At 47.4% G+C, this 14,448-nt stretch overlaps 1 protein-coding gene across 1 annotated transcript in view; it reads left to right on the top strand.

Annotated features, from left to right (window-relative positions):
• The window catches only part of SLC6A5 (solute carrier family 6 member 5), a 51,143-nt gene extending 37,531 nt beyond the window's left edge, over positions 1-13,612 (top strand). Inside the window, exons 14-16 of the mRNA XM_040256551.1 lie at positions 6,070-6,170; positions 10,254-10,421; positions 12,835-13,612. Of these exons, the coding sequence (XP_040112485.1) occupies positions 6,070-6,170; positions 10,254-10,421; positions 12,835-12,990 (425 nt within the window). The 3' untranslated portion in view covers positions 12,991-13,612. The remainder of the gene's footprint in view (positions 1-6,069; positions 6,171-10,253; positions 10,422-12,834) is intronic.
• The last annotated feature ends 836 nt before the right edge of the window (positions 13,613-14,448 follow it).

Genomic DNA, 14,448 nt, shown 5'->3' with positions numbered 1-14,448 from the left:
TATTTCCAAACTTGCCTCAATCACTTGGATCTAAAAGATGACCGATGGTGAAACTTTATTATCAGAAACTGCTAGAACTGGGACATGCCCTTGACAAGTGAACGTTTCATGCCTGTGGATGGTGGCCACACTAGGGGGGAAGAGGGAGACTGCTCTGCTCCTGTGAAAGTATTTCAGGATTTTGGTAGCTGTAGTCTTCACGCAGCTTGAGGTGAGGAGTAGCTTCATTGGTGGTCTCCTGATACTATAGTGAGAAAAGAGAACCTCACAGATCTGTGTGTGTGTGTGTGTTAGTTGCTCAGTTGTGTCCGACTCTTTGCAATCCTGTGGACTATAGCCCGCCAGGCTCCTCTCTCCATGGAATTTTCCCGGTAAGAATACTGGAGTGGATTGCCATTTCCTCCTCCAGGGGATCTTCCTGACCCAGGGACTGAACCCTGAACCCTGAGTTATAGGCAGATTCTTTACCATCTGAACCACCAGGAAAGCCCCATCATAGATTCTTAGGAGACTTTATTAGCATCATGGGAGCCTGTGATGCAAGATCTCAACCCCAGATTTTCCCAGGAAGAAACTTCCAATTCCCTTATAAATTAACCCTTCCTATCAATGGCACCCCACTCTAGTACTCTTGCCTGGAAAATCCCATGGACAGAGGAGCCTGGTAAGTTGCAGTCCGTGGGGTTGCTAAGAGTAGGACAAGACTGAGTGACTTCACTTTCACTTTTCACCTTCATGCCTTGGAGAAGGAAATGGCAACCCACTCCAGTGTTCTAGCCTGGAGAATCCCAGGGGCAGCGGAGCCTGGTGGGCTGCCATCTGTGGGGTCACACAGAGTTGGACGTGACTGAAGCGACTTAGCAGCAGTAGCAGCAGCATCACCATAGCAACGAGCATCCTATAATCAGTGGGGCCATTCTCAAGAAGAATGGGAAAAATTAGCAGATGCCATCTTTGCCCTTCCTGGAAAGGTGTTTGTGCTTGGCTGGGGGGTGGGGTTGTCTCACCGGGTGACCTCTTGAGCCCCTACTGTGTACCACCAGTCAGCACAAGCCAGTCCTATGGGGTTCAAGGCGGTGCTGATGTCCTTGTGCCTCACAGGGACATCCCGAATATAGATAAGGCCTCTATAGTGAATACCAGGAGGTATTCACTATAGAGGAAAAATGCCAAGTCAGAAGACCCATCTGTATTTCAAAACCAAAAAGGGATGGTGAAAGGAAAGGCAGGGTATCTCTTGGATGCAGGGATGTGCTTAAGAGCCTTTTGCCTTTAATGTAATGGTTAGCCTCTTGCCCATCAGGGCTTCAGCAGCTTCTTGCTTTACTGAAAAATACATTAAAATGGAGGGTGATGGGCAGTCAAGATATAAAAAGGAAACCTCTCAAGTAAAATCTGGGTGCCCCAGAAACAGGAAAACACTGCAGCCATTGTTGGGCATTGGCAGAAGAAGAATTTATCTCAGCTGGAGTGTACATCCCCACTGCAGAGAGAGTTTAGCTTCTGGCCAGAGAAGCGGGCAGGCATGCCAGCTGTCCTGATGGCATCAGAGGCCACACTGCCAGTACTTTGGGCTGATGAGACAGCCTCAAGCCTGCAGTGATGCTGTGATTGAAGACTCGCGTTTAGGCTAAGGCTTCAAAGAGCTTCCTACCTGAACAGAGAGTGGCTGAAACCTGGCCAGTCTGCCACAGTGCATCCTAACTTTTGCCCAGATACCAAAGGCGTTACTGTGGAGAGGCCTCTGGGGCTCTCTTTTGGAAACTCGAGTCCTTGTGGGTCCACACATAAGCTGAAGCCGCCAGACGGTCTGTTGGCAAAGTCGGGAAGGCACGTCATTGCGGCACCAGCCCAAGTGTAGGTAGCCATCTCATTGACCTCCTCTGCTGTCTGTAGCCTCCCTGATATTGCCCACAAAAGGCGCGTTTGCATGACTGTTTCCAATAAAACAGGGTTGTTCAGTGCGGTTTACACACATCCGTTAAAACAGAAACCTTTGAACATTTCTGTTCTTAGGACTTAAATATCTCTCTCCGAGCCCTCATATAAATCTGCTGGTAGATTTTTTCATTCCGAAGGAAAAAGTTAATCCCGAGTGCTTTTTTCCCTGGGCTCTGCTATCCTTCCTAGGGGGATCACCTGGGCAATTACCTGGGCTCTAGAAGGCTGGTGCTGGGCCAGTTCTCAGGACTAGGTGGACTCTGTGCTAAGCTCAGGTTGAACTTGACTCCGGTGTTGTCACATGTGGGTGTGACCCTCTGATTTGGACCTGGAGGGAATTCTAAGAAGGGAATCTTAGAAGAAATATTTGAAGCTAACGTCATTATTAGAGGTGAAAGGAAAAGCTTGCACAAATATATAATGTATGCTCCAGATGACAGTGGATTCTTTACTGAGATGATGAGCCCCCAAACAAATGCAGGTTAGTGTAAGGAAGTTCAACATGAACCCATGAAGAAAGGAAATGAACTTGACTGATTTGATCATCCTGGCTGCTGAATCTGAGAAAGAGGCAGACTAATTGCAGAGATTTGTGTTTTCTTCTTGGTTCTAATGATCTCTAGAGTCTAGATTCTAGAGGTTGCCATTCAAACATTTAAAATACATTGGGTAGAACTTTCAAGTTTTATCTTTAGATCAAAAGAGCTGATTCAGGCTCTCAAGACAATGCTCTTCAAAGGCCAATATCCGGATTTGTGGTAGCTAAAGTGGAACTCCCCAAGTTTGGTGTAGGAACAATCTCTTTAACAGATTTTACCTAATAGAGTCGCTTTGTAAAAGTGACTCATACTTTCCTGAGAGCCAATACAGGGACTTCCCTGATGGGGAAACCCTGGCATTAACCTGCTGCCACAGAGCCCTTGTGCCTGGTAATCTGCTTGGCTCTACCAGGCCTTTGTTCTGTGTGTTTCCCGCAGATCACAACGAGCTCAGTGGTCTTGATCTGTTTTCTTCCACATTGGTCAGTGACTTGTTTTATATCCCACATGCACTCTGTCTTTCTCTCCGTCCTTGTGAGGGATGTTAGTTCCAGTAGGCAATGACTCTTACCTGGCTGGGAGCCCTAAGGCTGCCCAGAGATAAAGGAGGGCCAGACTAACCAGAAAAGGGCTCGAGAAAATGGCATTTCAGAACTAAAAGGACATAAACGAAAACAAGGACTGAGGCTTAGTATTGAGCTTATTGCTAACCAAGGCAGGGAAAATCTAAGCCCGCACATAGCATTTTGGCTCCAGGGGATGCAGCCAAAACATCACATTAACTGTAAGAGAATAACTGGAGGTACACACGGGGCTGGAGACCTAATTTGTGAGACCGAGGGCAAAATGAAAATCTGGAACCTCAGGTTAAAAATTGTTCAAAATGGCAACAGGAGACCATTAATCCAGGAGTGTCACCCTTCTCAGCACCAGGCCACACAGTGGGGACAGCAGTCCCTGGAAGACCATACTCAGACCAAAGGCAAGGGTGTGGTTCGTGAAGACAAAGGCCACAAAATTGCACCTGCGAAAGTGATTGGTTGGTGAGGCAGGTCCTTGACTAACAGTTCAGGATTGGTTGGTTATATGGAGCTTGTGGTAGCCCCTTTCTGGGTACCAGGTCTGTGTGTCTGAGTCTAAAACAGTAACTATGAGTTCACCGCTGTTTTGTTTTTCTGCTAGCTCAGGGAGAAGCTGTTGCTCTGATCCCTTTGCAGCAATCTTACCCCTCCAGGTTCAAGGTCATGCAGCAGGCAGATCTCTATATACAAGCTCCTAGCTCCAAGACCAATTCCTCCATCTAGCGTTAGCCTTGATGAGGGACTGGGACAGGTGGGAAGGATAGAGCAGGCAGAGGAAGCCATAAGAACAAAGGCCTAGCCACTGACTCAGTAAGGGACTCTGGTGGGGGCTTGGGCGTGAGTCAGGGTGCGGGTGGGCTGTGCTGGGTGGGGGCCAGAACGGATAGGGGATGGAGGGATTGGAGAGCCTGACTCAGGGATGAGCAAGAGGCGGGAGGCTTGCCTGGTGGCTCCCACTGGTGCCCTTGGGCAGCATCTGCCAGGCCACACTGGCAGATCAGGCTGATCCATCACGGGACCTGAAGTGGAGCCTGTTGGAGCAGGCGTCCAAAGCCCTCATGGGAAGGGAGGAGGCTGACTTTTCAGGGCTTGTGCTAACTCTGGAGCCCAAGTCATCTCGCTCAGTTCTGGGGCTGCTCCTGGGCATCGAACTGCCTCCTGCTGAAACTAGGCACCCACCATCCACCCCCTCCCGCAGTCTGGACCCAGCTCTCCATCCCCTCTGGGGGAACCTGAGCACTTCTCCTCCCACCCCTGCTTCCCGTAGGAGGCTGGCTTTGTGCGTCTTCCTCAGTCTAACCTTGAACCCTGTCACATCAGTTTCCCTAGGCAAGCTGCACACCACCATCTCCTTGGAGAATGGTTTAATGGAGAGGAAGGGTCTGATAACAGGATTGATACTGAAAACAGAAGATTTTAGAGTCTTTTCTGTTTTGAAGAACCGAGTCCCACTTTCAGGATTTCATGTGGGTTTCTGAGGTCCTCATTTTTTTTTTTAATTGGAGGATAATTGCTGTACAATGTTGTGTTGGTTTCTGCCATACAGCAATGTGAACCAGCCGTAGGAATACATGTGTCCCCGCCCTCCCACCCCCGTCCCCACTCACCCCTCCAGGCTGTCACAGGGCACCAGGCTGAGCTTGCTGGTCACACAGTGAATCCCCACTGTTTCGCACATGGTGATGCATGCGCTTCACTGCTACGCTCGCCATTCGTCCCACCCCTTCTTCCCACAAGTCTGTTCTCTACGTCTGCATCTCTATTGCTGCCCTGCAGATAAGGTCATCTGAGGTCCTCATCTTTAACTTTCATCTCTTTTTTGGTTCTAACCCTCCCTTACGTCCAGAGAGTCTAGTGTCCAGAGGCCAGTCATTGAAGGAGTTTGATGACGGGAAACGAGACACAGGCAAACCCAAGGATGGTCAGAGAGCTGCTCCGAGTGTGCAGTTCTTGCCTGCGGTGGCCCATTATTTGGGGCTACCAGTTGGAACTGCCGACTATGAAGGGGCTCAAACTCAGGGCCCTTTCAAGTCTCTTCAGCATGGCAACCCCCCAGTTCTGAGACAGCCTCGCTTCTGGTGAGCTCAAAACAATACAAGAAACTGCTTCCTCCTCAAAAATTCTCTGTGGCTTTTCTTTTTAAAGAGTGGATTCTGGTTATCTGGGGCCCTGAGAAAAACCCTCGTCTGCTTTTTACTTTACATAGTTGTGCTGCTCAGTGACCAAGAAGACCACAATCCTTTGAGTTTCAACAAAGTGGGTGATAGCCACGTGGAAGTCACATTGGTTCTTGCTTGCCCTTATCATCTTCCATGGAGCAGAGATAAATTGACTCATGGAAGAGTATCCTTGGGAGTGAGTGAAAGTCCCTCAGTTGTGTCTGACTCTTTGTGACCCCATGGACTGTACAGTCCATGGAATTTTCCAGGCCAGAATACTGGAGTGGGTAGCCATTCCGTTCTACAGGGGATCTTCCTAACCCAGGAATCGAACCCAGGTCTCCCGCATTGTGGGCGGATTCTTTACCAGCTGAGCCCCCAGGGAAGCCCATCCTTGGGAGGGTGGGGGATAAAAAGCAACATCCCAAGGCTTTCATAATACACTGTGCTTATTGGTCATGATTGTAATTGGGTTTGCCAGAGCTGGTTGCTGAACCCATGAACCCACCCGTGAAAACAGCCACACAGGTGACTGTCAGACTGTGGCAGCATGGAGATGCCTGGGTTAGGCTGGGATGGAGCTTTCTAGCTGGCACCGTGGGATGACATCTCACATTGAACTTCACTGTAGAGAGTGTTTGCTATCTATTTAAACATTCCATTTGCCTTCATCTTCCCAGCAGTGAGTCACCTGTCTGATGGTTTCCTACATAATAGGGGTCATGTAGACAGCAAGAGGGGGCCATCCCAGCCAATGGCACGTGAGTGAGAGCTGCTCCTGCTGTCCCCTGCCGCATCTCGCCCCCTGCCACCACACCTCATGTTCCATCTCCGTTTGTCTCTTTGCAGGCTTGCAAAGGTTCTGTGAAGATATCGAGATGATGATTGGATTCCAGCCAAATATTTTCTGGAAAGTCTGCTGGGCCTTTGTGACTCCGACCATTTTAACTGTAAGGACTGCATGCTTTATCATGCCAGCAGCACCTTGCATGCATATGCGATGCTTTATGTTGAACAAGACGTGTGCCTACATACAGATGAGCCTGGGGAGCTGGTAGGATGGATATTATTCCTGTCTTTCAGCTGAGGAAACTGAAACTCAAAGAGGTGAAGCACCCTGCCCAAAAGCGCAAGGCTGATGCAGGGGTGGAGGGCAGAGCTAGGACTCATGCTTGGCTTGGAGCATCCCTCAGGAACATTTCCCATTGTATCAGTCTGGCTCGTGTGATCACAGTTCCCACATGCTAACTACGGTCCACCCTTTGTGCACAGTGCTTTTTATGTACCATCTCATCTCTCCCCTACAGGAGTTCTGTGGGGTTAGTATTATAATTATCTCCATTTTACAGAGGAGGAAGCTGTTACCCAGAGCTTATGCGACTTGCCTAGGATTGCAGAATTATTAATAGTAACAACAGCCTGGGTTTCAACCCAAGCAGTCTGTCTCTAGAACTTTTAAACACTGCTCAACACAGCCACTATACCATTAATACGTATAGCAGAAGTTAGACTTTTATTGTTCATCTTTATTGCTTTTGAGGACTATCTTACCATCCTCAAGTGTGATGATGACATTTTAAGATCATCTGACATTCATCTTCTTAAAGATCAGAGCCCTTCCTGTACCAGTAAATCTGCACAGGGACTCACATGCACGTCCTGTCACCTGCTCCTTTATTGCGGCTTAGCTTCTGGCTTTGCCTCCATCCACTCTCTAAGCACAGTAATTGTCAAGAGACCTTGTCTTTCTTCCTCCCTGGCTTGTGGTCAAAGGCTGCAGGAAGCTGGCTGTAGTTCCTGCTAAACCCAGCAGGTGGCACTAGAAACCAGATTAAGACCCTTGTTTCGCGGCACCGTAACAGCTTCTTTAAAGGAACATGAAAGTAAAATAGTAAAGAAAACAGATATTTTCTTTAAAACAAAACCAAAAAGCACCCCCAAAACTGTCACAAAGTGAGTTTGTGACGTCTCAATTTCTTTCAGAAAGAAGTTTAGACAGAAAAAACATTCAGTATTTCCCTCCCTCGGCTTTGACAGGAGACATTATATAGAAGCTACATCTGTGTGCACGTCTGTATCTGATATCACCTATCAGAGGCTGCAGTTTGAAAAGTCCCACCAGACCGGGGACGTGAGAGTTGAAAAGGATTAAGATAGATTTTTCAGTTTCTTGAATTCAGGACCGATGGGTTTAGCCATCTACCGAGAGGAAAACAGGAGACGCTCCCGCCCTCGCCCCCGTTTGCCTCTGCTGTTTTCCCTATCTCTGCTGAGCTTTGCCAGATCCTCCTGTTATTACTACACACGTTTTATTCTTGGGTGAAATCAAAGTTAGAATCTGTCCCAGATTCTTTCGACCTTTGGCTGCTGTCTTAGAACAGATTAAGCGTCAAAGAATCTTACTCTGTTCTGCAGAAATGTATCACATAGTGATAATCAACACGACGACTGGTGGGCTCTAGCATCAGGCAGCCTCTTTAGGAACATTGTCTTTTAAGCTCCCGACCACCCTGCTTGCTGGGTGATTCTTTCCTCACTTTACAGATGCCTGTGCTGAGGCTTGGAGAGGCTGAGGAGCTTGCCTGAGGCCACAGAGCTTGCAGGGGGCAGAATAAGACTCCAATCCGAGGCTATCTAGGCTTCAAGATAATACTTGTCTAACACACTTCTAATATATTTCTGAAAGTCTAGTTGCTTTCATCTCCAAGTGGAGTTTGGCCAATTCTGGATTACAATCATCCCAGTCTTTGGGAGCAGAATTTCAGAGAAAAGGGATAATGGGGACTGGCTATGTTTTTTGAGAAAGTGCCTCAACTGTGCTATGCTTTACTCAATTTCCATTATAAAACTCTCCACAGAAACCTGTGGCAAGGTCCCAGAAGATATTTTCTGCCAAATCCTCTTTCTGTGTTTAGGCGCTAGAGACAAGACGAAGTGGTCAGTTCCATCATCAGCATCACCTTCTGTTGCCATCAGCTGAATATGTCAGGACCTGGCTCCATGGCTAAATTATCCTTTCTCATGGCCAGGTTCATCTGAGAGCAGGGTTTTATCAAAGCTGATTTGGCAGGGTGATATTGATGGCAAGAACAAGTTTACACAGATAAATTTGATATGATACCTGTGTAACAGGAAATGGAATCAGAGGACCAAGCCTAACCCTTCCTCTTTGGCCATTTGCCCTTCTGTAACACGGTTATCTTGTAGGAGACTAGACTGAGCTGAGATTATGGGTTTCAATGACTTCAAAACCCCTGAAATAAAATTAATCATTTTTATATGTGCCTTCATGAATTTATAGAGCTATAAATATTCTGCATGCAATTATTGTATACATAGGCAGATCGTGTTACTGACTTATGCACACATAAGCAGATGTATTGCTGTTTATATAGTAAATGAAATGGACCAACTTACCATAATTATATTAAGCCCTGTTTCCAATAGACTGGTTAATAAAGCTTATAACTCTAGGGGCAAATGTTCTAAAGGGGGCCTAGAGTAGATATATCTCTTATAGGAGCAGTATTTTCAACCATTATTTTCAGGCTCTTGCTGCTTTGAATCCATATATTGAATTACTGTTGCACTGGAATAATCACTTACCCCGGCAGCCTGGGCTTTGCAGCAATCATAAAGATGCCCTACATTTGTATAATGCTTCCCACTTTTCCAGAACACTTCCGTGTATTATCTTTCCTGACATAATTCCCCCCAATCATTTTCAGGCAATTCTTTTACTGCTTAAGATAGAACAAGAGAGGTGAGGAGGAGGGAGGAAGTAGGCGGGTGCATTGTTCTAGGTGGAGGCTGCTGAAGATGGGTTGAAAACAGGGGAGAACTCCATTTCCTGAGGGCAGTGCTCCCGCCCCCAACACAGCCATTAGGACCTCTCTTCCGTCTTTCCTGGTGCCTCGTTTGTTTTCCCAACATATCTGTTCCTTTGTTCCTTTGCAGCTGCTCTAACGAGTTTTCAGAGGTTTCTCATCACTGTTGTCTGCCAAAGTGCGCGGTGAGGGGCATCAGGGGCTGAAAATGCATCCTGACCTCTCTTAAAAGTGAAGGGGACGGCGCTTCCCTGGTGGTCCAGGGCTAAGCCTCCATGCTCCCAGTGAAGGGGGCCGGGGTTTGATCCCTGGTCCGGGAACTAGATCCCATATGCTGTAACTCAGCGTTCACTGTCTGCAACTGAAGATCTCACGAGACGCAGCTAGGACCCAGCTCAGCCAAACAAACAAGCATTTTTTGAAAAAAACCAACAACAAAAAAGGGAGAGGGGTCCCCTGAGCAAATAGCAGACTGTTGTTTCCAGAAAAGCCCTGGGTTGTCTACCTGGTGTAAAATGGATCTGTTTTATAGCAGAGAAGTCTGAGACTTACGGGTCCCTCAGCTAGTTAGCGGTAGAGCTGAGATCAGCCTGTCCCCAGCTCGCCATTTGGTGGCAAGGCCATCCACCTTGTGTCATTTGAGGGGGGTGGGGCCGCCCCTCTCTGTCCCAGCGCTGATTATAGAACCACTGCTCGGGGACCACTTGGCCAGCTTTAGAGGCAGCTCCTGGAGATGGTCCTTTCCCTATTCAAGGTGAAAGCAGAGTAGATTCAGTTAGTTTTTCACATTAACCTAGTGGGTTTCCCCCTTATTACTCAGGCTTGATTATCAGTTATAGAAAGCAGAGACAGCCCCTTAAAACCACCCGCCATCCCCTCTCCCACCTCCACCCCTCAGTCACCCTGGTGTACATCCTTTAAATTCGTCCTCGCAGCCCCTCTGAGTGTATAGACACCCACATGCATCGCTGAATTTTTATGTGATGGCAAGTACAGCTTTAGCGCCTCAGTGTACGTCAGTTCATCTCTGAAATCCAGTTCTTTCGTTTGGAAAATGTAGTAATAATACTTCCTTTACAGTATCATCATGGGGGAAATGAGATAATAGGTATGAAAGCAAGCAGCTCACAGCAAGGGTCTGACACGTGACTGTTGAGGGCATACTCACTTCCCCACCTAACATGTGTGCTTCTTTTTTCTTCCCAGTTTATCCTTTGCTTCAGCTTCTACCAGTGGGAGCCCATGACCTATGGCTCTTACCGCTACCCTAACTGGTCCATGGTGCTTGGATGGCTCATGCTTGCCTGCTCCGTTATCTGGATCCCGATTATGTTTGTGATAAAAATGCACCTGGCTCCTGGCAGATTTATTGAGGTAATTGTATCAGCTCCTACGCCTGCCGTTCCCTCCCAGGGGAGAAGCTCTGAGAGCTCTGTGCTTTAAAAAAAAACAACAAAAGATTTGGTAAACATATTCTAGCGGGAGACTGGGTGATTAAGTGGTTACAGTTGCTATCGTTTCTATTAAACCTGTTTTTATTATGTGTTATTCTTCGAATGGAGGGGCTCTGCCTATCGGCAGGCCGAGCTGTTATTGTGTTCTTCCTCAGAGCAGTGACAGCTCCGAAAAATAAGTGATCAGGGTGTCGCCTCTCTCCACAAGCTCCCTCCTCCTCTCCCTTCACCCAGAGTTGAAATCCCAGCGTTTGGTTGTTAACCACACAGCAGATCGCCCCTTTCCTGATGTTTCTCTCTGTCGGAGGCACCTCCCCCTCCAAACACCTATTACCAGTTACATTTAAAATCACTAGGCGTAGCTGAGGGTTAGTGTGTCCCTTAGAATGTAACATCCCCGTTGAATGTAGTGAAAGGCCCAGGGCACGGCTGGTATGAGGTGATACCTGTTTCAGTTAGTCCCTTGCTGAACCCATTTTCCATTCCTCATGCAAAAACTCCCGGTCTCACTCCAGAGAGGACGGTAAGGGACAGCCGCTTGCCGAGCCACCGGTGGAGTGTGGTTGGGCTTTTGTTGTTCCTGAGAAATCAGATGCTCAGACGTGCTAGGAAGCGGTCAGTGCTGCCTTGTCTTGGAGGTCTAGCGGGCTGCTGTTTCGGGCCAGATCAGTGCTACTCAGGGCCTGGCCCAGGGACCAGCACCACCTGGGGGCTTGAAAGGAAAAGTGCTAGTGTCAGCCCCTCGGTCACGTCTGACTCTTTGCGACCCCATGGACTGTATGTAGTCCTCTCTGTCCGTGGAATTCTCCACGCAAGATCTTCCCATCCCTCAGGTCTCCTATGTTGCAGGCAGATTCTGAGCTCCCAGGGAAGCCTGGGAGCTTCCTGGAAATGTAAATAATTAGGCTCCAACTCTGCTCCGCTGAACCAGAATCTTGGGGATGTGGGTCTCTGGTGGTCATAGTTTAACCAGCCCCTAGGTGATTCTGATGCGAATTCAAGCCTGAGAGGCACTGGATGAGAACGAGGTGAAGAAACACACGTGTAGATGCGGGTGGTGAGGAACAGCTGCGTGGGGTTTGCTCTCCGTCAGCCAGATTGAGGAAGAGAGCGCCCTGGAACATCTCACGCGGGCTCGGGAGGGGAACAGCAGATGGGAAGAGAGCACGTGAGTGAATGGGCTCCATGAGTGTGCACGTGATGAGGAGGCAGCCTTTGTTTTTCTTGGACTAAAGATGGACGCAGAGTTGGCAGAGGGAGATGCAGGAGTCTTCTTACTGAAGCAGTGGTCCAGGTTCCATCCTCAGGAAATTCTGCCTGTTGTCTCCTTAAGATGCATTGACATGGTCCCCTCCCCGCCAAGGATGGCTTCCTCAAGCCTCAGGTGGATGCCCACTCCCTGACCCAGTAACCTCCTTCCTTCTGAACAGAAGCTGCGTTAGCCTCTGCTACTCTTGTCTTAGGCTGAAATCCTCTAAACTGATGAGTCGGCAATATAAATTTGTTATGGTTAATTTGGGACACAAAGGTTGCAAACTGATGATTAAGGCGGGGATTAAACTAACAGCTATAAGAAGCAGCTTCTTTTTAATAGGTAATAAACACATCATTGTTCCCTCTGATGTAGTCAGAAATCTGCCTTCTTTTTCCTTATTCTAGAAAATGCTCCGGTCAAATTATGTTTTCCCTGAAATGTTCAGTTGAAGGATTAGAGACATTCCCATTGTTTTTAGCTCTCCTGCAAGAACCCACACTTTTGAACCAAGTCAGAAGCATATACTTTTGTCAACAGATAATTAAAATCTTTGCTCACTCTTAGCATTGTATCTTTGGGGTTGAGGGTTTTTTCTTTCCTGGCCATTTATATACTTTTGGGAAATATGCTAAACAAAATCCAATTATTTTGATGTAACAACTCACTGTTGAGAGTAGAACAAAGTAACTGAGTACATGTCCTTTGCAGACTGTGTTTGGCAGTAGAGAGAGCAGCTTGTGGGTCCTCTCCATTTGGAGGAAAAAATGTATAATTAGAATCTGGGCCCTTTATCTTCTATTAATCTTGTGCACAGCAAACTCTGAGCAACTGTAATATTGCTTGCAGGGTGATGTAAATGATTTCAGGTGAACTAAACTAAGTTTCCTCTGTAACGCATTCCTGGCCTCGTTAATGAATGAGGCTGGTCTTCCTAACTGCTTCTCCTGGTTGAGGACCTCTTGGTTCCAGGAGGTGTTCTGACAAATGTGGTCGCATGCAGTTTGCAGATGGGTGAGTGGTGTCTGGGGGAAAGTGTGCTTTGCTTCTGTGACCCTGTGTGTCTTTGGCTTCTTTGCAGAGGCTGAAGTTGGTGTGCTCGCCGCAGCCGGACTGGGGTCCCTTCTTAGCTCAGCACCGTGGGGAGCGTTACAAGAACATGATCGACCCCTTGGGGACCTCTTCGCTGGGACTCAAACTGCCAGTGAAGGATTTGGAACTAGGCACCCAGTGCTAGTCTGATGGCATGGAATGGACCAGACTTGATTCTCTTTCTCCTCTCTGCCTTTCCCTGATAGCTGTTTTCCCGTTTTCCGTCTTCCTTCTCCCCACATCTCGGTTCATACCCGTGCATGAGAGTGATGACTTAGAAAAGTAGGACATAGCGTTGCATGCTGCAGCCAAGAGCTGGACGGAGCTTGGTTTGCCCACATCCACGCCGTCAGTTTCCAGTGGGGTTTACCTCACAGGCTCAAATCAACGAGGGGAGCGCCTCCCAGTGAAGTCACACGTAGATGTTCGTGAGTTGGTCAGGAGAGAAGCCTCCTCTGTGATTGTCACCGGTGGGGCCAGTCAGGCTGATGCAGGATAACCAGACGGTTGGTTTGGACTCATCTGAGCCACGTCGTGGTTTCGTTCGGGCACACAAAGTTCAGGGCAGGGTATCTTTGGAGGGTTGGCAGTGGTCAGAAAATGTTTTCAAGTGAGATGAGGCTGGTGGATTCAGACACCCCCACGGTGATGAAGTGCCCATTTCCATTCATGACTGGGGTTCTGTTTCCATCATTTGGACCAACTATCTCAAATGCGCCAAGGACTCGCATGCTTTCTCTCTGCAAGCTGAGAACCTCAATGAAGAGTCGGCTCTATTCCCTCAGTTGGTTTTTTTTTAATGACCATAGTTGTGAATTCTTTGGGTCCTTTCCTCTACCTCTGCTTCATGTTATTTGTGCCTGATATCATACATTCATAGCAGATGCCCTTCTCGTTTCTCCATACGTCGAGCACTGTGGTCCAGCATCAGCATCCCATATGTCTTCTCTTCCAAATGTCTTTCTACAAGCTGTAGTTACCTTGTCTCTCAACCTCTGGGAAACTGAGACTTACCCTGGTTCCGTCCATGTGTTACACATATCAGACACAAACTCTTGAAAGACAGATGGTGTCTCAGTTTTTACTCTTCACTTTTTCACTCACAGTCAATGCCCATTGTAGCCATTGAATCAAAGAAGTAGAGAGTTGAAGAGGAAGCAACCACAATACTCACTGCACTTTTTAGGCCATTGTAGGTACAGAAGTTTCTGATACATGCAGGTTAGGTAAGTAGCAAGTGAGCCAATTAGAGCTATTGCTTTTAAGACTACACTTAGCTGATACCATTTGAAGAGTCCCCAGTTCACAATACTCATAATCACACTCTAATGAGAGCGGATCATATGTCTACAGAGATTGGCGAAGCTGTAACCTCTATTATCTTCTTGTATCCTGAACATGCATATACGAGATTTTTAAAATGTGATAAGTGTTCACGTAGTGTGTACTTGTAATGGTGTTTTCTGTCCTTATAAATATCTTATGAATCACTGTAGAGATGGTGAGTATAGTGTAGTATAGTCTTTTTTTTTTTTCCCCTTCTAGTAATAATATCTAAACTTAAAATTGTTTCCTTAGGGGAGACCATTGCAATCATTTTCTT

The sequence above is a fragment of the Oryx dammah genome, unplaced genomic scaffold, assembly GCF_014754425.2.
Source record: "Oryx dammah isolate SB20612 unplaced genomic scaffold, SCBI_Odam_1.1 HiC_scaffold_15, whole genome shotgun sequence".
NCBI lineage: Eukaryota > Metazoa > Chordata > Mammalia > Artiodactyla > Bovidae > Oryx > Oryx dammah.
This window is presented reverse-complemented; position numbering and strand designations above follow the sequence as displayed.